The sequence below is a fragment of the Molothrus aeneus genome, chromosome 8 (genome assembly GCF_037042795.1).
Source record: "Molothrus aeneus isolate 106 chromosome 8, BPBGC_Maene_1.0, whole genome shotgun sequence".
In the NCBI taxonomy this organism is placed as follows: domain Eukaryota; kingdom Metazoa; phylum Chordata; class Aves; order Passeriformes; family Icteridae; genus Molothrus; species Molothrus aeneus.
The window spans coordinates 14,621,191-14,646,801 of NC_089653.1; the positions used below are offsets into that span (position 1 = coordinate 14,621,191).

Below are 25,611 nucleotides of genomic sequence, written 5' to 3' on the forward strand. Positions count from 1 at the left end.
TTCCTGATTTTGAAACCATACACAGGCAAAATAAAATTTTGAAAAAAAAAATTATGACACTCAGTTTAGCACACTCAGTTTCCAGATCTTGCTGTGAAATCATAGTTTTCATCTCAGGTCAGCAGCAATTCTCCTTCAATGGGGTTTGGAGCGGAGACTGGAAAATTGTGCTGCTAAACTTTGGCACCTTTTTCACCATCCTTTAGGTTAATTTTCCTGCTGATCTTATTCTCTACATGAAATTGCAGCTCTCAAGTATAAATCCCAGCAGAAGTGTGTCTTTGTCTCCTTTCCCTTCCCATATTGAGCTTTGTGAGCATATTGTAATGTGTTTCACACCTTTATGACTATTGCTTCTGTTATGATGCCATTGTAAAAAATAGGGATTTTTCATGGAAGATTCCAGCACAGCAGCCATGGTCTTGTCAATTGTGAGGTCACTTGTCAGTTTTGCCTCAATTTAGCAGGGTAAGTTGGCAGATAAAATGCAAGTCCATTTAGTCCACCTTAGTGTCAATGTAACTGTATTCCTAAATTAATGAATTCACAATGCAGTTTCATCTAAGGAAAATAAAATAAAAATGTTCATAGGTAGCAGGATTTCTTGTTTTCCTTCTGAAATGCTGATACATTATTTATTTCTCTTGTAATTTGAAAGCATTTTCTTCTTTTTGGGTCCCTTACACCTTTGGTTTTCTGACTTCTTAAGAAGATAAGATCTTTCAATACAGCATCCTGTGCTTCTGCTAGAAATAGCTTGTAGTGTTTCCTAGAGATTTTATTGGAATTTACATGTGAGATGCAATAATTCTTATTTTGTGACCTTATACATGTGTTATTTCTCAGAGTCTGACATTTTAAGGGGGAAATCCTATTTCATGTGGGTAGCACATTATCCAAAGACTTTACAAGCTGAAGTTGGTGTAGTGTTCACTCATTTTTCCTCTTGGACAGACCTTGGTTCAAAATTCATTTACCTCTCCTGAAAAAGTGATTTCCATACCCCTGGCTCTACTGATGATAAGGAAAAATGAAAAAACAAACCCAGATGTTTTCTATATTTGTATTTACTTGGTGGCAATATAAATGCTTTGGGCAGCACAGGGACAGAAGCTGATGTGTTTTAGCCGTGCCTGGGGATCTCCCTGCCCTCTGAGGGGTGTGTGCACTGTGCTTGCCCTGCTCTGGGCTTGTGGTTGCCCTGGGTCAGTTCTCACAGAGCACTTGGTGCCTGCTCTGCTGCCTCACACTCTCGTTTGCAGAGCTTGAGAGTTGCCCAAAGTGTGAAGGAAGGTGCAGAGATGGTGCCAGGCATGGAAAAGGAGAGCTCTTCTTTCCACATTGATGGTTTGTAACAATTGAATAGCCCTAATTGGAGTTAAAAGATGTGACTTCAGCTCACAGCTTTGTTCTGAGCAAAGTCCTACTGATTTGAAACAAACCATAAAAAAAAAAAACCCAAAAAAACCCCCCAAAAAACCCTAAATCTAAGCAGGTTATAACATTATTTTATTTACATTTTCTAGATTGTCCTACAAAACTAATTTGCTTGCTGACACATCTAGTTTGTTGTAGTGGAAAAGAATACAGACCTTCCTTTTGCCCTGCTTTTGTCAAAATAATTTATGCCCTAGTAGTAAGGTCTTATAAGGGAAACATTGTATTCCTCAATACTTTTGATTCAGAGTAAGGTAAAGTGTCTCAAACCTGGAAGGGAAAAGATCTTTGATGGGGGAATGTTCTCTGAGATTTATTGGGAAATATTAAATTCTTTGAGGCACCTTAAAGTTTGTGGAAAGGAGATGAAACAAGAAGAAAGAAAACAAGTGCACTTTGATCATCTGAAGGTCAGGTTTTACTGAGGCATCTAATGGGAGACAGGCCATAGCAGCTCTTTTAGTCTTCTGTGAAGTCCTAAGTTGCACGTTCATCTAAGCCACTTTGCCTAGATTTAAATAGTAGTTTGTGTTTATGAAGGTGGCAGAATTAATTTTCCCCCCTTTTGCTCCTTTTTTGCCCCATGCTGGTCTGTGTGGGTGCTGCAGTAGTGGTGAGCTGGCCTGGGGGTCACTGCCAGTGCTGCAGGCACCAGCACAAGGCACCATCCTGGTGGTTCTGGCTTGCATCTGATCTGTGCACAGGCATTTCATTTGTTTGACTGGCTCTGAGAGAGCAGTTACACTCCATGAGTTTAATATTTCTGTCTATGGGGCCCTCTGGCACCATTCTCACATTGTATTCCTAACAATTAATTGCAGTGCATCCCCATATACAAATGAGGGCAAACAGCAGCTTTCATTTTGCTGCTCACTGTAGGTGATTCTGGGTTCTGTGCACATCATACACTTTTGTTCCAATATGCTATTTTTTATTGCTGGTGATAGCTGGTAATGATTCTTTTTATCACAGCCCTGTCTGCTTTAAATCTCATGGATGAGTCATATTGTTCATGCCCAACATTAACAATTTCAGACCACCTTTGTTATGGGTATTTATAGTAGTTAATGTTCTAATGCAGTCATGGTAGTAAAGGATTTGAACCCTTAACAGTGTTCAAACAGATAAGCAGTTAAGTAATTTTCCCATTGTTTCCTCCATATCTGAAGTCATAAATTCATGGCTTGCATCTTAAATTACACAAGATGCTCAGACTCTGAGGAAAATAATTTCTTGCCATTCATTTTTGCTGTTACTTGGTTGTTTACATTATTAGCTGATGACTTCTAAGCAGAATATATTTCCATAAGCAAGGCAGGATAGGCATGGCAAAAAGCCATGATTGCATTTGCATGACTGCATGGTATGGGACATTATTTATTGTACTGTCTGTGGGGTCGTAAACACACATTGGTCTGATGCTGTCAGCATATGTGTGCCAACACCCATGGTCAAATAGAATTGGCACCATTTACAGCTCCAGGTAAGAGAGACATTTCCCTGGTGCCTTGATACCTCAGCTCTGTAGCTTTCACATCTCAAAAAATATCTCAGTATCTCACTTGAAAAGTCTGGCATTTCTGACACAGTGCTCTGTGCACCGCAGAGCTTTGTCCAAGTCACAGTGCTTCCCCATCAGGCCTGCCTTGGTATTGATTAGCTTGAACAAATCATCCTCAGATGTCAAGAAAACATTTTAGCTTAGAGGAAAACAGAGCTCTTCTGTTCCCATCTTCTGATGGGGGTTTGATGTCATAAACAAGCTGACAATTGCCAGTGTATTTCGATTAGGACTGCTCATACAGTGCACCAACCTCAAAGGACTGAGTTTGGCAAAGGCACCTGGTAGGTGACTTGAGAGAGCACTCAAATTTGAGTACTGAAGCAGTCTGTCCTTCAAGGAGCCTTTTTATGAATCTGAAAACACCATGGCAAAATATTCACCTGACGTGTCTGTGTTTACTCACCAGCTTTAAATAAAATATTTCCATGGAATCACAAAGTGTCTTGATTGAAATTTTTCAGTTAGCAAAAAGAAACCAAAAAAAGTAGTTTCTCTAGCACTTAGACATACATGAAGTTTTGTCTCTATACAATTTAACACCACATAGAGCATCAATGCAGAGCCAGCTGTGCTGTGTGTGTGCATGGCTTGCACACTGTGATGACAAGCAAATGTGCAGCAGCTTTTCAAAAGAACCCACAATTCTATAGTTGAGTTACAAAATTATTAGAGGGGCTTAGCATTGAAAAAAGGAGAGATGTGCCTAGGTCAGTTCCCTGCTATACATTTTGTAGGCATGGGAGAATTGCACAGTAATGGGAGTATTTTTGTGCACTGTCATTCTGTATTTCCTCCCTGGAATCATAAGAGATGTTGGCAAAAGGCTGTGTTTTCTGATAAAGTTCAATACAATAGTCTTTGAAGCTTTCAAGTATGTATCCCTGTGAAATTAAAAGAAATAACAAATAGAAGTGGTTCTGCTCTTCTTCCTAACCAAATAGGGCAGATCTACATAGCTGAGAACAGCCTCTTTCAAATCAAACCCTTTTAAGCACCCCACACTTGTGGGTTGCTTATCTGCAGCTGGATCTGAGGCACAAAGGCACTTCCATGCCTGGTTTCCTAGAGAAAGGACTCAGTAAATTTGGAAGAGCATTGGTGGTTTTGGTGTTGAACTTGTGATGGTTCAGGAGGGTGGGTTAAGAGACTCCTGGCATGCAGAAGTACTTCCCCATAAGACAGTAAATTTGATAAAAAATTGATAAAATTATGTTGAAAACTTTATGCTCTTGTATTGTCTTCCGAGCCTGTAGCACAGAACTGCTGGAAATGAGGCTCAGTAATGCAGCAGCTTAGACCATGTGTGAAAAAAATGTGCAGAGTAATTGGAGTAAGCTTAAGTAATTCTCTTTCCTCATCCTAAGTTATTTGAAATGAGGCAGCATAAGAAACTGTTCAGCAAATATAGTTGTTAGTGTCAAAATTGGATTCCTAAAGAAAAGTAGCTTCCCAAATCAACACACACAAAAACCAGCATCTTTCTAAAAGGTCTGAGTCCTACATCTCTGAGTCTCTCTGCTGCAAATCTCAGACCAGCTATCTAGGCAACAAAGTGTGGATATCAATAAATATGTCAACTTTCTTGTCATTGGAGATGTTCAGTGCACAGCTTCTAAAACCTTCAGTTAATATTGTAAAATCTTGGTGTAAGTACCTGCACTCTGCTTCTGCCCGTTTGTTTTTTGACTGCAGTGGAACTAAATTACTTGAAACATTAGGGAATAAGGCTGTGGATTTTGGTTGTTTGTTTTTTTTTTTTTTTTTTTCCACAAAATTAGGTACATTCCTTATCCTGAAGTTGAAGAAAGTAATTAGTTTTAAGAAATTGACAAAAACCTACAGAATTTTCTATGCCTTTAGAGAGCAGTAAACAGGATTGCATCTGAAACATTTTCTTGTAGTAGGCAAGTGAAGGACAGCTTAATGATCTGTGGAAGGAATAAAGTAACATTTAGCGTGAAAAATGTTTATTAAATGTCATATGCTCATAAGATGAGGGAGCTATTAGCAATCCATTTAATGTTTCTGTGAGGCTGGTTATATTTTGCAGACCCATATTACCAAAAACCCATTTGGAAATAATAGTGTGAAAATCCCTATAGTAATTTCTAAGAAACTCATAGGCTTATCCCACTTTAACAGACATTTTGTGTCAGTTATTTAACCAGAACAGGGTTTTTTCACCTACAGAATACTACAGTCAAGTGAAATATTTTACACCTATGACAAGATAAATAATCCAATTCATAAACATGGTTCCAAAAACTTTCCAGATCACATGTTCTGGAAGTAATGAATGTGCTTTTGGGGTTTTGACCATAGATATGATTCCACTTCCCTCTCTTATTTAGCTTTATGAGACTTTTTTGCCACATAGCTGGGAAAGGACTGGTTTTGCCAGTGTAGAGGTTGGCATTTCCAAGGGACTCTGCACCACCAATCATGCCAACTGCTACTGAAATTCAGTGGAAGTGCTTAATGACTGAGAACATCTAAGCCCATGGATAAATGCATTTAAACCCATTTTCAGCATTCCTGCAGATAAAGGCAGGTCCATCTGCAGAAGCAGCATGATGCCTCTGTGCAGACCTGGAGCAGGATTTCAGGCAGGACAAGTCTGGGCTCTGCAGGAACCCTTGTGTTAATGAAATGACACGGATGGATAGAAGAATATATTTCTCCATAGCCCAGTTCTCCCAGTGGTTCCTCAGTTGTGACAGTGCTGCCATGCAGTTGAGACTGTGGGAAAAATGTGCAGTCTTTGTCATATCTGCTGTGGAAGCCCAGGCAAAGAATTCAGAGTTGTATAAGTAGGTCACATAGCTACATCAGTGTTCTGTTTTTGTGTGGTCCTTAGCACAATCAGAAAACCTGGTATGTGGGGTTGGTCTTTTAGATGGGAATGTCAAGTGGATGTGGTGTGTGGAGCCATGAAAGGCAGGGGTGTGAAAGAAACTTTACAGGAGATATGAGAGGCTTTGGTAACATAAAAACAAAATTACAGTTTTTGCAATTACAGTGCTAACATGGGTTTGCTGATCTGTCAAAACTGCATAATATCAGAGAAACCTTGATTTTTCTGGGAACATTTATCAGACTCATTGGTTATAGTAGCTTATGCTGATGTCAGTAATCAAGTAACCAGACTGTAATGTGCAATGTTTACTGCAGGCCCGCCGTGCCGGAGGAGGCTGATCTGACTGTGATCACACAGGTTTATCATTTCCCACATATATTTAGAGCAAACCTCATAAATAATCTTGTCACCATCAGCTATGAGGTCTATCAGGCAGCTTCATTTACATTTGACACTTTTCATAGAAACAGGATTGCATTTTTAGCAAATACAGTAAGAAAGCATCTCCCAGTTGTCTGAGTGGAGACAAAGTGTTTGCTGTGGACATCCTGTTTACTTGCTGGTACTCTGGGATGAATTAAAGTTCTTATGTGTTTAACACTTGTGTTGATTTATGAATGCTGAGAAAATCAGTAAAAATATGTCTCAATATAGCAGCAGCATTTAATATCTACCTGCTTCCTAATCTCATTGCTGAAAAAAAATGGGTTATTCAGGGAGAAATAAAACTGCTGCATTTGTCTGACACCTGATGATAAACATTTTGGCCTGAATCTGATAAAACTCTTAAAGACATTCTGCAGATGCTTAATAAGCTTAAAAATATAATATTAGTAGGCTACTCACTGATTTGAAATTAGACATGTTTATTTCTTCTGCTGAATTTATAGCTATAGTAGTAAAAATTAATCATTACTGATTTACAGTATTGTGAATATCAGTACAGATTGCTTATGTTGCTTGGTGAGACTAAATCCTTTCCATTAATATCCAACATAGTTCCTTCAAGAGAAGTAGCTTATTTTATTAGCTGCAGAGGTAATTTAAGATCTTAGAAATTAATTGAAAAGAGACAAGCTTAATCCTCTGAGTCTGCATGCTGCAGGTGAGGTAAACAGTTGGAGTTTCCAAGTTATCTTGAACCTGAACGTGGGAGCATTGCTATTATTTATTTGCAGAAGCTTGAAACCGTCTTTCCACTTCTGCAGTGAAAATCCCAGCCACAGTCTTTAGTCATTCACAGGAAAAGAAAATCAATAGTTTATTCCATTATTCAGCACTGTGTATAATTTGTATAACAAGAGGTTTTGATGGATGTTTTTCAAGTTTTCCTTGGTTATGGAATTGATAGTGGGTGAGGGGATCCTATGGACCCCTCCTAGGCTATGTTATAAATCTTTCCACAGCCACACAAATGCAGCAAGCCTAGGGGTTTTTTCCCTCCTTTGCATTTTTTTTTCTTTACAAATAAATGGATAAAGCAATTAACCTTTACATTCTGTCCTAAGTATTTACTTCGGTACATTGAGGACTTCAAGGACTTACCTGCATCTATGCAAATTTGGAGTGTAAATGTTCTTTTGTTGTTTACACAGAATCTAGCAGATTGTCAAATTCCTTCTATAGATTTATTGCCTTCTTTCTAAGTTGTTATCATTTCTTCAACTGTGCTTTATAATTTCATCAAAAACAGACCAAGTATCTTGTAAGGGATGTATGGATGTATGGTTTTCATTATTGTGTCTAGACATAGATGGAGCAAATTACCGAAATATTCTGTATACTTAGTATTACACCAGTTAACGTGTGGTGAATAGCCTACCTGTTGCCAGGGAAATTTTTAATCTGGAAAAATTTTAGTAGTCCTGTTTATCAGAGAGGGTAAAAGGAAGGTCCAGGTATCAGCTGATTCAAGATCATTCTCAGGATTTAGTTTGATCCATTTTTAAATGTCTCAGAGAGGGAAGTTTCTCTCATGTGTTTCAGTGAGGATATTTTAAAAATCAGTAGTTGAATTAATATGATTTTATGACTCTGATTCCTCTGAACAGCTTCAATCAGTTTTCCTACCCCACCAAACATTTTGAAGAGTACTTTTGTGTAAATTAATTACAGGAACTAATTATTAGAATTTCTCTGAAGCAAACAGCAAAATCAAATGTTGTGCTTTTTAATAACTGAGATTTTAAAATACATCATTACATGCTGTTGCTTTTCTTTTTGATATTAAAAAAAAGCCCAGTGAAAGCATTGGTCAGTTTGCCCATGAGGAGAGAATATAGAGGCAATGAACCCTTCCTACTGAATAGACAAATCCCTTGTGCCATTATCTGTGTGCTCACACAAAAAATGAAGCACCAAAAATAATATGCTTCAAAGAAACCCTGTATTTCATGTATATATATATATGTGTGTGTGTGTGTGTAGCAGTAACTGATTATGGTTTTTGCTTCATTAGATATACAAATAGGCTGATAACCATGTGCTGCCAAACATCATAAAGCACAATGGATAAGAGAACAGCAGTTTATCTTTAGGCAGTGTCCTAATCTAGCTGCTTTATGAATGGAAGGATTTTACTTTATTTCAGACCAAGTTTTATTGGTTTAATATTAAAAGTAGAATTTAGTCCTGTTCCTTCCAGACAGGTAATCTGTTCAGAGTACTTGAGCTGTCCCAAGGTAGCTCCCAGCATACTATCATGTTGCATTTTGTGGTCAAGACAATAATCTACCAAGGACAATTTAACAACTCTTATGAGTTTATTTGAAGCGATAAATTTCATTTGCAGAGGAAAATACTTTGCTGTTGCTCTGATTTCTTAAAGCTGTTTTTATGCCAAAGTCAGCTTGTCCTTAGAAAAGGTTAAAATGTCTGTAGAGGTTTGTAATGGGTACTCTCATGTCCATGATTTTTTAGTTAGATTTACATGTTGAGTTTATATTTCTGTTCATAGTGTTAATATGACTAAGAAAACAGCTGCAGCAAACCACAATCCAGACACAAGGCAGCGTGTTGTTTTGTGGAGCACTAATAAATTAATCCATTAGTGACTGCAAATTTATTTTCTCTTGTCCTTGTTATCAAGTATTCACAGGTGTGTTTGTATTTAGCCAGTCTAAATTAAAAGGGCTTTAATACTAGCAACACATTACCATAGTGCCAGGACCACAAGGCACAGTGTTTTTCCCACATCAACATGAAAATGGAGAAATACTGATAAAATAAACAATAAAAGTGAATAATCTTCCTATCGGAGAAATATATTAGTTTCTAAGAACATAGCAATACCACAAAGAAAGAAGAAACCACAATAACAAAAGTAAAATACAGTCACATTATTTGGTTAATGACCCCATCTTGTGGAGCAGCCCCCACGCTTCAGCACGTTTATAGCTCTCATATGCATTTTTTTTCCTACCAGAGTCCATTTCTTGACAGTGAATTACTTGGTGTTGCACTTGCTGTGTCCAGGGAAGTGCTCTGCAGGCAGTTCATCATCCCTGCACCAGGGCTGTACAGCAATAGAACAGCTCTTTGTCACACCATGAATTGCCGGGGTCAATACTTCACATTTTAGTGTTTGGTTCAGTCTCAGGTCAGCACCACAGCTCTCATCCCCCACCAGCCCTGCTGGTTATCTCCTGCTGCTGTGTGTCTCTCACATGGACCTGCTGGGAGAGTTTCTTGCTGCTGTTAAGAGGGGACAAAGCTGTCTCCAAAGCTGGAGCTTGCAGAGTTGCTGATTTGCACCACAGCAGGGCCAGTGAGAGCATTCACTGGGCTGGTGCCTGGTCACCGAGGGGCAGTGATGCTCATAACCAGTGACAGTGTGTGCTGATCTGCCAGATCCTTACCATTTCCTTGCCTTCTCTTCCCAAAGAGCTGCTCACTGAGCTTGTTGAACTACTGCTTGATTGGCAGCTTGGATATTTTATTGTAAAGGTTTATCCCACTGGACATCCTTTTATTGTAATCTGGGGAAATCAGCTTTGTCAGCAATATATATTTTGCTGGTTGCTGAAGTTGTATGCATATGAGATATTAAAAATAAATCACCTGACATGTTTCCACACTTTCCAGCTGAACATGTTTCCCAGGAAGGCTCCATATATCCTTGATTCTCACCTAAGTATAAGCCACTCAAATATGAACTGAAATGCCTTTTTTCATCTTTTTAAAGGAAAAGTATTTTTTGTATCTATTTTTTGAGGAAGTGGTTTTTAACCATGTTGGTGAACTCAAAGGGAGAATTGTAGATTGCAAATGGAAAACAAGTAGAGAAGGTGTATAACCAAGTTAGGAAAGAAGAAATATTTTTTCAGCTGTTCTACGTAGACTTAAGAAGATGATACTGTATGATCTTCCTCCATGTGTCAATATCTTTAGTTCCTTGGAGACCAGATTATGGTGCTTTGATTTCTGCTATCTGTTTTTAAAGTAAGGAATTTTCAACTGCATTTTGATCTGATTTACAGAAGGAATCAAAGGTGTGAATTGCATATAGATAAGGTTTGCATATTTCACAGGTACAGAAAATTAGGCGGGGAAAAATGCTACAAATCTCAGTAAATATAATATGTTTGATGCACTTCTGATATATCTCATGCTTTTATAAAAATTACATTCTCATTAAAATTTCAAGTCCTGTCAAATGTACTAGGGATGTTTGTACATGATATTTGTATGTGAGTGCAAGAATACAGATCATTATGTGGAATACATCTGTGTATGGTTTTGAGTTATGTATTTTCAAAAGGAAAGATTCGTTTGTCACTAAACTTCCATAATGTGCCTTCCCTAACACCATGCTAACAAGGTATTTATGCCATATACCATCATCTTGTGTTCTTTGCTTTTGAAGTGCATGAAAATAAAATGTGGACTTTATCAGCTGTTCCATAGATTTGTATGCTAAGTGAACTGAGCAAGCTGATGCTCGGTGCCTTCTCCTGGGTGGATTGAAAGGGTGAAAAAGGTGAAGAATTTCCAGCATTTTCAACAGAAACCCAAATATTCCATGATCTCGTCACAGGTCCCAGAGTTGGCAATAAAATGGAGTGTTTAAACTAACTCTTGGGTTATGTTGGAAAATCATTTAGCTTTGCTATGTAGTTCTTAGAGGACTCTAATTCATTATGTAAAAAAAGAGCCTTGAAATGTTTAGAAGTCCATGTGATAATTCAGTCAATATTCTAAAAATGTTAAAGTTTTTGCTTCGCTTTGGGATGTCTTGAAATGATTGCATCCTGTCTGTGTGATGGCAGTGTTGGGAATGTGGCTTCCCTTTCCTGCTGTTGGATTTTGTTGTGCAGCAGAGAGCAGGTAGGAGTCATGTTGGGTGCAAGTGTGGCTGCTGTGCTGAGGTGAGAGCTGCCAAACTCAGTGAAAGCCTTCCATTCATCTCTTCAGTTTTTGGTCCCTGTCAGAGAAAATGAAAGAGAGAACCTTGTCTAACTAAGGACATTGGTGAGCAGGTTGAGAGAGGAGTTTCAGGAGGATGGGAAAATGAAATCCCTTTAGGTAGCTGCCTTGAACATAAAGTCAAATATAAAAGCATTCATTTCCTACCCCAAATGCACATCTCTTTGTGTGACAGCTGAGTGCCCTAAATTCCACCTTAGGATTGCCTTTGTGGGTCAGAGTTGTGCCTTTGTTTTGGACCTGTACCCACACAGTGGGCCCTGACCCCACACTGTTCTGCAGCACTGCCATATCAAGATTTGTGTTTTATTGTATTTTATAAAATTTGTATTTTACTCTGTTTCTAATATTTCTGTTTCTTTTCTCGTTTTCTTTTACATGCTTTCATGAGTATAGCAGACCATTTAGGAATTGAATTCATGGGTAAGTTTTACCTTCTCTTCCTTTCAATTGCTCAGATTTATCTTGTTTCCTTAGTCCAAAGAACATGGAAGTTAATGGGAAGACTCCCGTGACCTCCACCACTGGGTTTTGGATTGGGTTCCTTTTATACTTGCCAATTGTATTTGAAATTATATGAAGGTTTAATTTTTTCTCTTGTCCACTGCTATGGTTCTTAAAACCTACATAATGATGTTTTAGTATTTCATCAGTATTTAATGAAACATAACATAAAGGTTATGTGACCATATAATCTTGAGGAACAGTATTTGATATGTGATTTTAGGGTAGAGTTACTAACTTTTTCATGTAGAGGAAAGTAAATTTTAAATCAGATTTTTTTTTCATTTGCTAAGAATTTGTTGGTAATTGCAATATTAATAAGATTTAATAAGAAACATCTTATTAAAGACAACTCAAATCAGAGAAATACTTTTAAGAAAAGAGTCAATCCATCATTCTGTGAAAAAAAGTTAAATTGGTTAGAAAAAAGCTAAAAATGGAGTGACTAACATACAATTTTGGAAAGGAAGATAACATTCTGTTGGCTCAGCTGCAGCTCTGTGATGTGTTCATAGCCTCGTGGAATGACAGGCTTAACAGATCACCTCTCAGCTGGTGATCTTCAGACTTGAGGAAGCTGAGATCCATCTTTAACAGAGTTAGTGGTCCTTTGTGTAAGAACAGCTTGCATAAACCATTAAATATGAATGAAAACACTGTAATAAAAAGCATGCAATTTCCTATTGAAGTCACAAAATACTTACTTTTAATATGCTCTTTCCCTATGCTAAGTGTTACTTGATTTTTTTGGATATTTATAATTAAGAGCCTTATAAGCTATCAATTTTTAAGTTCCAGCATGGGGATTTTGTTGACCACTTAAGTATAAATTGTCAAGAACCCCATAAGGTGATGAATATTACCTGCATGGCTGCAGGAGCAAGAGGAGAGCCAGCAGGCTCAGGGATTTTGTCCTACTGCTTTTGGGTTTGTGCCAATCCTAGCATTGTTCTCTCTAGGGAACTGGTTCATGAGGCCCAGAAGTTTTGTGTTTCACTTCACTTTATGTGAGGCTTGTGAAGTGCCAGTGGAATCAATGCAAGTGTCTTCAAAGACTTATTGGACAAGCACAGCTGGGGAATGGTTACTTGAAAAGCTCTGCATATATCCTGCTTTTCCTGCTTAGCTTAAATTGTGAGCAGCACTCTTGAGGCATACAAGTTGAAGGACAAGCATATATGTAAAAGAGGATAAGGAGTATAGGTATATGGGATGCTTTGTGAGTGAACCTTTCTGTAAGAAGCAGGAAAGTGTAACCCAAGAAGCAAAGCTGAATTATTTTAATTTTATTTTGAGACTTTCAGTTTCCTTTCTTTTTTTTAAGACATCTCTTTAAGGCATGAACTAAAGCCAATCCCTGAAATCTTGGCTCACAGCAGTCCTCTCATATGAGTAGCTTTCAGATTTTTTTATTTAATATTGTAGCAGATCCTGATGGCATAAAAATTAATGAAATCTTGAGTCTCAAGCCTGAAAATATTATGACAGCAGCCTAAAATGATGCTTGGAGTTGTTTTCTCTGGGCTAGAAAAAAGCAAGTTCTGGAATCATATGCAGAAGTGAAATGCTTGTGCTTCTTAAATCCTCTTCTGGTCTTCATGAAGATTTACTTAGGAAATGAAAGCATGCATGGAATCATTGCTGTACCTGTAACCAATCCACAGCCTGTGCACAGAGAGTTCAGGTGACAGTATGCTCATCAAATTAGGGACACTCCTGTAAAGCCTCTAGGATGAGCATACTTCTGGACTGTAGAAAGTAATGACAATCAGTGCAAAAAGTGTTTTCTAGCTAGGAAAAACAACAATGTAGAGATAGTGCTGAACTTGCTTTGTTTGTATGTAATCCAGAGAATGCTCCTGTTTTTGTTGCATTTGTGGGCTCGCTTGCCTTGGAAATTCCATTTTCATCATCATCTTCCAGAAATTATGTTTGCAAACCATGTAAACCATTTGAGTTGGATTGCCAGGGCCAGCTGAATTCCTTCCATGGTAGACAAAGCTGAAACCTCATGTCAGTGGGAGCATCTGTCTGTAGAGGTGTCCAGGGGGACAGATGAAATGTGCACTGAAACTACACACCTGCTTTGTACGTTTGCCAAGGAAGGTAGATAAGTGTAGTCATTTCTTCTTTTTTTCTTTTTTTCTTTTTTTCTTTTTTTTTTTTTTTTTGCTAGACTCTCAAGGATCAGTGAAGTGTATATACATAGCCAGTCCTTTTACTGTCCTGTTAGGGAGCTGTGGTCCATGAATTAATGTTTATATCCTATTGTGAACCAGTTGGAACTGTTTTCCCCCACAAGCTCCTGTGGCAGCCCATTCCAGTGCTCAATAGAGGCAGTGTCTGTTGCTTTTCCATTGCCTGTTGAAATCTCTTTCCTGATGGACCCTTCTCTCACAAACAGTGTTTTGGGAACAAGAATTATGCATTCAGTTTGTGTACCACACTGAATTTTGTGTTAACCTTGCTCATGGTCTCACATCCCCTTTCCTGTCTGGGTCTTGTCAGGTTTGTGTTCCATAGACTATTCTATATGGTGCATTCCAAAACTTGAATACCTGTTACTTTAATATTGCTGCTGATACTGATTTACACTGTCTGTTTCTTTGTATGGATAGCAGAGACAAAGGCAAGCATATTGATGTGGAAAAAGAGTTTTAAAATGTTGCAAATGTAGCAATTAATGTATGGTTCTGATGTACTGATGTGCAGCACCACCTGAATTAAATGAAAGCCAAGTATGTGGTCAAGGGACATTATGGCCTTAAAATTGTGGATTGAAGTATTGTCATCAGTGGTCCAGCTTTATGAAACTTCTGGTGCTAAAGAAATGGTTTATACTTTCTAGTACATCAAATCCAAAAAAAAAAAATCTTGTGTCTGATTGTCACTTGATTCAATATCCATCTCTGATGCACTCTCCTGGACAGGCTTTGGGCAAGGTCGTTTAATCTGTCTGTGCTTCAGATTCTCAGTTGCAGTAAGTTTTTTCAGGCTTTCTGAATTTAGATTCCTCAGCTCTCAGGGGGCTATCTTTCAGTTCCACAGAAAATATTTCTTTCTTGTGAGAGGGTGCAGACTTGGCTGTGTCCTCTCCCCTCCTGGTACGGGAGCAGAGCGGTGTGAGGAGAGCACCAAGCAGCTCACCTGCTCTGCTTTGGTGCCCTGTGTCTCACCAAGGAGGATACATGCAATTTTATTCACATTTCCAACACAAAAGTAAGGAGAAGTTTGTCACCATGGTCCTACAAACTGGAAACATGAGCAGCATTAGGAATTCTGTGTCAATGGGAGGCGGGCTGGTGGTTGGTAATGCATATGCAAGCAAGAGATTGTTAAAAAAAAAAAAACCAAAACAAAAGCAGCTGTTATACTTTTATACAATGAAAAAACTGAGTGATGTATCATTAGCATTCGAGAGCATGGAGTTACAAGTATCTACAGCTTATAATAATTTTTTTACCCAAGTGGTTAACTGCACTTCAGGGCTGCATGGTTTACCTTTCTGGTGAAAATTTAGTTGATGAGGGAAAATATCTGTGATAGCAAACATGGTCACTTTGGAGCAACAGGGAGCAGCTGAAAGCTGTTGTGGAACATGCACTGGCCTGGTGCATGTTCTCCCAGCTGCAGAGTGAAATTGTTGCCTGAGAGTCATCTGTGGATGTTCTGAACTGCAAGCCAGTGCCTGAGACAAGGAGTTGCCTTTTCAGCTCATTTCTTACACTGAGGATAAGTAGAGTTAAGGTGTGCTGAGGCATGAAACACAAAGGTGAGTATTGGAATACCCTGCTGGAATAACACAGGAACAAACATGACTGTTTCACCAATTTGCCTACACCAACTCTGATGATCCAGAATGCTGATATTTTATGCTGTAACAGTAATTTATGGTGGATACAGCTGGAAATAAAATGCTCCAATAGAGTGCAACAGCCAAGTCACTGCAGTTTTTGATGGAAATACAGACATAATATGAAGTAATCTTCATCCTTGGGCTGCTTACCAGTTAAACCAGTATCAGTGGTGTAAACAATTTTGGTGTGATAATCTCAATCTCCCCATGCGTGAATTACAGAAAATATAGCAGTTGTTACATGTAGTCACTACTTTTAATGTGTTTATTCTTAAGTCTTAAACAGAAAGTTAATATTTTTTTCCTTAGAACTACTCATCTTTTCTGGAAAAATCATGAGCTTCACTGAAGTCAATGGAGTAACTGAAGTCAATGGAGTATGAATGGTATATAATATCTTGTAAGTGCTGAATCATTAAATAGCATTTAATTGAGCAGAGTAATAAAGCAACTCAAGAATGGGATCCTATTAAACTTTATATATCTCCTTGCAATGACTGCAATGTGAAATGTATTCTGTTTTCTGTAGTCTGAGCAGCTGTTAACAGTGGAGAAGATGGTGCATGCTGTATTTTCACTGTGCCTATTCTTGCTGCCTCCTCATTGTGCTAAGGTGATGTAAGACTCTGGGAATACCTGCTCCAGTTAACCAGATGGACTCAGTGGCCTTGTGTCACACACTGTGACTGATGCATTTTGATTTTTACAAACTGCAAATGTTGGTTTTGCTGATGGGTAGGATAACCAATAGTGCAACAACTTAGTATTTTTCCAGTATGCCAGAAATAAAAAGGCAAAGTTTATTAGTCCTTGCATAGCTCAAAAACTGGGAACCTGGGTTCTTTCCTCTGAAACTCGATGTTTTGCAAAAATTATAATAAATAACCAGTGTGTGCATGGCTGGTCCTTGCCTTAGTTACCATTTAGAAGCTCTTATCTGTTATAAAACCCTGTAATGCTCCAGTCCTTGCTGGAAGAGAGGATGAATGAACATTCATTGAATTACATGACCAAAACTCTGTGTGTTCTAAAGGATATATGTTTAAAAAAATAAAGAAATTAATTTCAGTTTACCCTGTATTCCTTTTAATAGTATAAAGCAGGTAGATCTTTTGCTGATAATATGGCACACTGTTTTTATGCTCCTGTTTGCACAAAATCTTATTAGAGATTCTTATCACAATCATCCCCCAGAACTATGAGATCATATCTTTCTAATAATTATATTTTTTAATAATTGATTAATAATTTTTATTAATCAATAAGTATTTAAATGATTTAATCTGTACCCTGTTGGTAAATTTCTGAAGACCCAAGAAGGACTATTCTGGTAGGCCTTGATACTTGCATTGTTTTCTATCATCATCACTGCTCCTTGAATCCCTTTGTTCTTCATCCTGCCTCAAATTTTCATTACCTCCATCTGGCTTTTATCTTTTCAAACTCACTAAAGGCTTTGCTCTTGGGACCTCATCTTTCAGTTTGCCTTATGAAATACCTGTCCTTTTTAAGTATGCGGCAAAATAACAATAGCATCCTGAGGCATGAAATGGATTTAGACCCTCAGCATTTTCCATGGGATTCACTTAGCTGGGAAGAAGACTCATTTATCATCTCTAGAGGAAAGAGATGTGAGCAGCAGAAGAGAGAGTTTTGCAGGAGCAGCTGATGCCTGAGTGCTGTAAGAGCAGTGGATGGAGCAGGGGTTCCTCAGGGGCTGCAGGAAGCTCTGCCAGTGGTTGTATCTGTTTAGGAGAACATATCTCCTAAATTAAAGTCACCATGCATCTGGTGCATAAGTTGCAGGCTGCCTCACATCTTGGCTCTGTTTAGGGCATATGGTTCTAGTTTAGTTGAGAGGGAGAGATTTTTACCTAAATGTTTTCTAACCTATCTACCATCTTGGTTCGGTGCTGCCATCTTTACTTTTCTTGGTATGTCATTTTTCAGTTTATCTGCACTTTCTGTATTGGCAGTGAACTGGGTTGGATTAACTTGCATTATTTTTAAAAGGTTTACTGTGTGGTTAACTTATGTTAACTGTGTTGTTAATTGCCTTATTGTGATGCTCTATCAAAATAGTAATTCTGTGAACTGTGTGGATAAAATAATTTTAATTTATATAACTTACTCTGGTGACCTTCCCCAGTATTTGGTTTCTACTGTTCTCTCTAACTGAATGCCTGATCATTTGTGATAAAACTTACAGAAAATTTAAAAATACAAACTGATAACAATGTGTACTGACAAGTTGAGAAAGCCAGAGCTGGTCTGGGTTTCTCTGTTTTGCTGTGGTTTGGGTTGGGAGGAGGAGAAAGTTGCATTAGGTGAGGTCTGTATTAGGCTGTAAAAGAGGTTGTGCATCATCCCTAATGATACATAAGGACTGTTATTCTGTCACTCCCAAGGTGAATGTGGACTGAGTTCCACTGTGAGCTGATTGGGGGGGCCAAGGTCCAAGTGTTACCTCTGGGTTTAAAAAGAAAAGAATTTGTGAAGCCTGAAAAATGGAAGTTGTGTACAAGCCTCCAGGTAAGTTTCCATGTACCTCCTAGTGGCAGGTACAAACCTCTTCTTCATCATGCCAGCTTCAAAATCCTTGGCACCTCAGGGAGAAGGGGCTTCCAGGTTGGATTTCAGCTGAGGATACAGCATCTCATCTGCTCACAGAGGGGCTTTGCTGTGTCCTGTCTCTACATACACAAACTATGTGTACATTCTGGTTGGGATTAGGCATGTGCCCTGGGTTCCTGCACAGCTGGTGTGCCTCAGAGTTGCACACTTTTTATCATGAAATACAGGTAATTAGATGGCTTCAACACTGAGCAGACAGCTGTGTATTTAAATGTGACCTTATACCCAGTCAGTCTCATAACCTGCATTTTACATATGGTATTTAGGTAAATGCTGTGCTGAGCCTGAGGAATTGTTAAAAGTGACACCATGGTATGCTAATGCAATTAGATGACTTGCAGTGCTGAGGTTTGGCCTTTTTTTGGGCTCAGGTGCAGTTTAACCAGATGCAAAAATATGTAGACAGTAACTTGTACACTGCTGAAACAAGCCTAGCAGGGCAAAGGTGAGATCCACTTGTCAAAGGTGGTGCTACAGACAGCTGCCACGAGATCTGCCAGTGACACTTCATATTTCCAGTTGAGGGAGGACTGGGAGGAGGCTTCAAAGCAGTGAGTACCATCTGGACATGTCTGTGAGTACCTGGGATCTGTTGGGATGGGGGGGGATTTGTTATTAGTACAAGGTTGCTCACTGTGTGTTGAGGTTATCTTGGCACAGGAGGAGAAGCTCCAAACACCTGATCTGGACCATGTTTGTGCAGCCACAGTGAATCAGGGCTGCTTTGCCCTTTTGCTGCTTGGAGGTGCTGCCTGGATGTCAAGTCTCATTCAGTAAATGATGCAAGGATTTGGGAAGCAGAACGTAAGTACCTCCATAGATGTTCCATGGCACTGGTGCTCTTGTAATGTATGCCACACTTGTATAGAAAAATCAATGGTTTTGACAGTGAACTAAATCTCTTTCTGTCCTTCTGTGTCCTGCCCAGAATGAGTAGAGACGGTGCCCTGCCAGTAGTTGCTGGAAGCAGAGGAGAAGGGTAAGCAGTGTGGGAAAATTGGCAACGTGCTGTGCAGAGCACTAAGTTATTGTTTCATGAGCTGCCTTTTCTCTTCTTTTGCAGGAGCTGTAGGATATTGGCATGTGGAGAAGCACAGAGATATTCCTACTCTGGCTGACAGTTTCTAATAAAGATATTTTTATCGTAATTGAAAATTGTCTCATGATCATTTCCTGTTCCAATCTGCATTGGTTTTTCCTCATTTCAAGTGTGATTCTGCTGAAAAACCCTCTGTCCAGTGGCCCGGGGTATCTCTTGGTATTGCTTCAGACTTAACAGCCAACAATTATCTGGGACACAAGCATGGGCAGCACAAAAGAAAGAGGGAAAAACAAATCCTGTGAGTGTGCGGGTGGTGTTCTTGTATGCTCAGTTCTTAACAACAGTGGAAATGATCTCAGAGTTGCTTGTAAACTGTTACATTCAGCTGACAAGTGGACTTTTTTGTTTACCACTGGTGGCTTTTCTTCTTTGAGTGGTTAAATAAATCACCATGAGGTATTTTCATTTACTATGGATCCAGATTCTTTTGGATCATGTTCATGTAATTTACTCACTGCATTTATATCTATTGTGTCAGTCATCCTGTAATTATCATATGAATTAATATGATATTTTTATTTTTGTGCTAAGTTAATTATGTACTACTCCATGCCTACTTTACCAAGTAAACTCTATTGTAATATAGTATTACTCTATGGTTATTTTTTACTTCTCTTGGTAATTTTGCATTTCACATTCAAATGGAAAATAAAAAATAGAAATACAAAAATAACCTGGTAATGGAGGAGCACAAAATGGGACAGTATATTAGTTCTCAGCAGAATTAACTAAAACAATTTAGGGTCTTCACTGTTCAATAGTGAAATACAAAGTAACAGAGAAGAGCCGGGCAAAGTTTATTAGAGCAAGCAGTTTACAGAGGAGATGAAAGTCAGAGAAAAAGCAGTTTATTTGCCATTGAGAGCATTACTACTTCTATTAGTAGCTTCCCAGAGCTTGCTGTTAATTGCTGGGTGTGTAAATTGTTTCCTTATTAAAATAATGACGGTAGTCACACAAAGTTCAAGGTTTTGAGTAATGCAAGGAGCACGGAGTGAAGGCAGCTGATGCATTGTCATAGGGCAGGGCTGGTGGCTGCCTGCCCAAGCGTGGCCTCCCTCGTGCTCTTCCAGCTCCTGCCAGTGCTCTGTGCCATGAGATAAAGTTCTTCAGTGCTGTAAAGACTTGAGTATCTCAGTGCAAGCCAAGAGTGTTTAAAATTGATGCCTACAAAGGCTTTGGGCGTTTTCAGAGTGATAGTTGAGTGAATATTTTGAAAATTGCAGTTGGACTTAATAAGAGTTACTTCTGTGTTGCTCTTTATTTCTGACTAAAACACATGGAAGTCAGTGGATATTTTGGTATCATATATGTTATTTCTAATGCAATGTACAGAACCTGAAATCAGGACCCAGTGTGTGTGACTAGACTGACATATGAAGTGAGCCTGTCCTTTTCCTGATTGGCTCCAAATTACCTAAATCAAAAAAACTAGATAGATCTCAACAGTTGTTACAAAATTGAGTATGTACAAGTAATTTGGTGCAGTTGTGCAAAACTAGTAGTATCTTTGTTCCTCTCTTGAACAAGTGGTATCAGTAGTATCTTTGTTCTCTATTCTTCTTCTCCCTACGTTTTATCTTTTGTACCTTCCTGATTGTTTTCTTTTTTTTTTTTTTATGTACTCCTGGGGACTTTCTTTTTGTGTTAGTTTCATAAATCTACTGATCAATGAACTTACTCTGTTTAAGTGTGTTGCTGTTTACAGCAGTGACTACAAATCAGTGGTATCACAAACTGCTCTATTTAGCTTTAATGGAGAGTACAGCATGCACGCACTGAAGTTTTACTCATTTGTTATCGTAATGCCCTCTCCTGTACCCAGAAGTAATGCAGCATTTGAAAAATGGAAATCACAATATACACTAACTTTACCAGCTCATAAAATATGAATGCTCAGAAAATGAATACAGCAGTGTTAAATACAGTTAATCAGCTTTAGAAAAACAAAAATACGTATTTATTAGTATAATACATACATGCATGGGATATTAATGAAAAATACCAGACACATCATTTTCTGTGTTTATTCTACACTGTGCTCATTACTCTCATTCAAATAAGTTAAATTTGCTTTCAAGATAAGGTTGACTTGTTGCTGATGAGAAAAGTGTGGATGTCTTCTGTGCCATATTTTTCATTGAGGCTGTGAAGTAGAGTCTATGCACTGAATATAAATCCAGCTGGGCTGGAGATTGTGGACATTACAGTGGCTGGCAGAGTAGACCTTTACAATTCTTCAGCTGCAAACAGTTGCACTCAGTGCATTGTTTTAGGAAGTGTATCACAAAAATATAAGACTTTATTAAACTCAAGTTAACAACCTGCCTCAGTGGGAGTGTGAGACTGTGACTTCTACCTGAAGGTTTTTTATGTTTCTGTACTTGAGGTAATGTGCTTAAGTCAAAACCAAGAAAGTGGCCTCAGTTGAGTGTGTGTTTAATGAATGATGAAGAGAAAATTACAAAGACAAGTGAATATTTTATTTGTCAGTTTTTTCTTGTGGATCTATCTAGCATGTTTTAAAAATTCCTCTTGCCTAATGGAGTCTCTTTTCAAGGTAAGGTGATACCAGAGCATCTCATTCTTTCAATTAGTAGTGAATCCTGTCTTGAAATAAGATGGCTGACCAATGGTGGGAGAAGGTGAGTGATCCTATAGAAATCCTATAGAACAAATCAAGTCACTTTAAATTTATTCCATAAAGTTACTTAAAGGTGAACTGGAGGCAAAAAATAGATGTAATTGTCTTAAATGATGCTGTTTCTTTGAAGTTAAATAGGTATTCATGTGTTCTTTTCAAAAAATTACTACTTTTAAGCACGTGTAATAGTTAAGTTTTTGTTCCAAAAAACTATGAAAAATTTAAACCTCAGGGAAAATATGGAAATCCTGTTATTTATTTTTTGCTGAATGCAAGTGGCGATTTGTGAGAACTACGCTGGATGGCCAATATCTTACTTCTCAGTATTGGGTCAAAGGTTCTTACTTGACTGATGAAATTGATGTGGAGAGAGGACAGCTGAAAGACAATTCAAATGTATGCCTTGGCACTGATGCTGCTTTATCCAACTTTTATGTCAGGAGTTGTTTCCTCAAAGGGTGAGTAATGTAATGACATTGCCTTGTTTTTTTCAAGTGATTTGTAATTTTTTCTATACCTTTTAAGACGCGTTAGTATCCATGTGTCAGCTATTTTGATGGTTTCATTGCCTCAACACCTTTGTGGATTGGGTTTAGCATCTGTGGGCCATGAATCAGTTTGGTAAACATCCCCTTCAGTCTGCTCAGCCACGTTCAGTGAAAGTCGAACAGTCCTTGTGCAAAGAAAGTTCAGAATCGCCTAAAAAGTCTGCAGGTATAACTGTGGCAAATGCCCTGTGAATTCAGAATTGAAATGTGCTCCAGACACCTCACTGGATGTCCAGCCTCTGTTCCTGGTTCTGGTGTGCTAGTTTAGCAAAACTGGGACACAGTCTGTTCCCATTTAAAACTGACAAACATGGTGGAGAGGCCGTTCACTCTTTAAGCCCATTCTTTGCCTCCTCAATCCCCAAAATATGCTCCATTTCCCTAAATCTTTCTTCAAGTTAAATTTCTGGAGTATTTTCTCTTAATAAAGTATGCTAATATTTCATGAAACTAGCAGTATGTGATTCACTTGTCAGGGAATTACCTTCCCATAATACCCCCTATGATGTAACATTACTTTTTCTCCTATTCTATACTCCTCATTTTATGGTGCCAAGATGTGTACCATCAATCATTTAATTTACACTTTTATCATCTTTATTGCTTGCTCAATCACTTTGATACCTTAACCTTATCTTTCCTTTTTTTGCTCTCAGTGTTGTAAAAAAATGTGGATGCTCGTGTTGGTAGCACAGCTGTGCTGATGAATCTGCTTGCAAAGTCTTCTGCTCTTCAAAGGAGTCTGTCTCTCCCTGTCATTACTTCTGTCATTGTTTTTAAGAACAGCTTTTTAGCTCTTTACTTCCTCTGGGTGTTTTCCTTTCCTCTTCCATTGTTTGTCACAGCTCTTCAGCCGTCTCGCTCCCTGCTTATTTTGGTATCACTGTTACTTCTGGTGTCAATGTTATCTTTTTTCCCTTAAAGTCTGTAATGTTAAATGTTCTGAATTATTCATAAATCCATATATGAACACCTGCATCTATTATTCAGATTTCTCCTTATTTCTTTTATGCTAGAGCCTAGAACCTCTTTTATAATTCAGTAATAAATGGGGGCCTTCGGTTTATTCAGAGGGTTTTTTGCCAACTTCATGTTTATGTCCCAACTTTCTTTTAGTTAATTGTGCAGAACCCTGCAGTGCAAGGAGCAACAGACTTGTTAGAATAATTTAGAGTATCCCTTCCCTCTTTGCTGTCTCTGTCTTCATGCACTGGCCTCTCTGTGCAATTTGTTTGAAGTGGGTTTTGGTCTAGAATAGATTATTTACTAGCATACAAATCTTTTTTCTCTAATTCTTTTCTCCAGTCTTTTATCTGTGCGTATTACTTAATAGTTATTGCCTTTTTTCCTTTATGGAGGTGCTAATTCAAGTTTTATTTTGCTTTATGCCACTTATTATGCTCCCACGTGTACTTTTTTATTTATGTTCCCTGTTGTCTGTAACTGCTGTCCTCTAGAGCAGTAGTTGGTGTGCCTGTGAGTTACCTTCTTACTCAAAAATGGATATCCCAGAACCCCTGCATGATTCAGGGTGGAACCTCAGGTCTGTAACCTGAGGCTTGAAGCAGGGTCACCTCAGGTGCCACCAGGCTGCTCAGGACTTTATCCAGATTAATCTTAAAAACCTAGGACTGCACAGCTTCCCCAGGCAACCTGTTCCAATGCTTGACTGTTCTAGTGGTAAAAGATTTTCCTTATATCTAGATAAAATGTCTCCATTTGTTATTTTTCTAGAAATACTCTGGAATAATGTATTTTCTGCTACTTGATATTTTGTGATTCAGACAAATAATTGCTTATTGATAGTCAATTCTCTGCTTATTTACAGTGCTATGCTCTGGGTAGGTAAAAAAGAATTTAGTCTTAGTTTTGATTGTCCTATTTTTCTTATCCTGTCGAAGCTGTACTAGTCCTTATTTATTTATGTCCTTTTACTGCTAGAAAAAGTATGTGATATAACTCTAAACTAAACTTCCCTCTGCATCTTTCTAATTATCCATGGCTACAGTACAACATTTTTTCAGCTTTATGCAAATACAAGTTCTAAAAGTAATGAGCTGCAGTCCATTGTTTTGGCTTAGATCATCACAACTGAAATGCCAGGAAGTTATTCTATTCTAGACACCTTTGCTTGTTTACTCTGTGTTGGTGATATCGAGAATTTCTCACCTGGTACCTGGTTTCACATTAAATTCTGTATTTAAGCAAAAACATAAAGGAGCAACTGGAGGTATTGAGATTTCTAATGCTCACAGAGATGTGCAAAGCAGTTTAACAATCTTGTTTGATACAGCTCCCATAATGCAGCCTCCTCTTCAAAGAGCCTTAGTAAAAGAGTTACAGACTTCAGAGAATGCGATCAAAATGAGGCCTGGCTTTAACTAAACAACTTAAACTCACTTTGCTCCATAAGTGCTTTTATTAACATGTACTTTTGCAATAACCTGAAGGAGGAGCATGAACATGAAAAGTAAACTAACAGTCAGGATTGACTCCCACCCTCAGTTTTGAAAATCTATGAAAAAGGAGTTTTGATTGCTCTTATGCTGTTTTCCTTTCTAACATTGCCTATATTTAAATTGCTTTAGCTGCATTATATATTCCAAATACATAAACTCTGTGAAACTTTTAATAACTTTAAAATAATTAAAATGCCTCTTTAGGTACCATTTTTACTTTCCTCTGTTGCTTATCTTTGTAATAAGTAAGAGTGGAAATGCAAATATTGATACTTCTTTCCATCATATGACTTGAATGTAAAATGACATCATAATTTTCATTAACTTTATTTTTCATTTTGTTCAGAAAATGATTATGCATTAAGTTCTTTTATTCACTAAGAAGCCTGAATGTAACTGTGTGAGAATTTTTTATTTAGCCAAACAGAAAAAAATAACTGCAGAAGATCTTTCCATTTTGGAAACCAAAGGTACCCTTTTGTGCTTTTAACAACAACATTGTTTGTTAGATTCAGTGCTTCTGGTATTTTTTCATTTTTTCCTGCAATTTGTTAGAAATATTTGGTAAAATACCTCTGCTAC

At 38.1% G+C, this 25,611-nt stretch overlaps 1 protein-coding gene across 1 annotated transcript in view; it reads left to right on the top strand.

The window, feature by feature from the left end:
• Nucleotides 1–25,611, top strand: part of NRG3 (neuregulin 3) — a 345,643-nt gene that overhangs the window by 260,490 nt on the left and 59,542 nt on the right. The window contains exon 4 of the mRNA XM_066555046.1: nt 11,679–11,705. Coding sequence (XP_066411143.1) covers nt 11,679–11,705 — 27 coding nt within the window. The remainder of the gene's footprint in view (nt 1–11,678; nt 11,706–25,611) is intronic.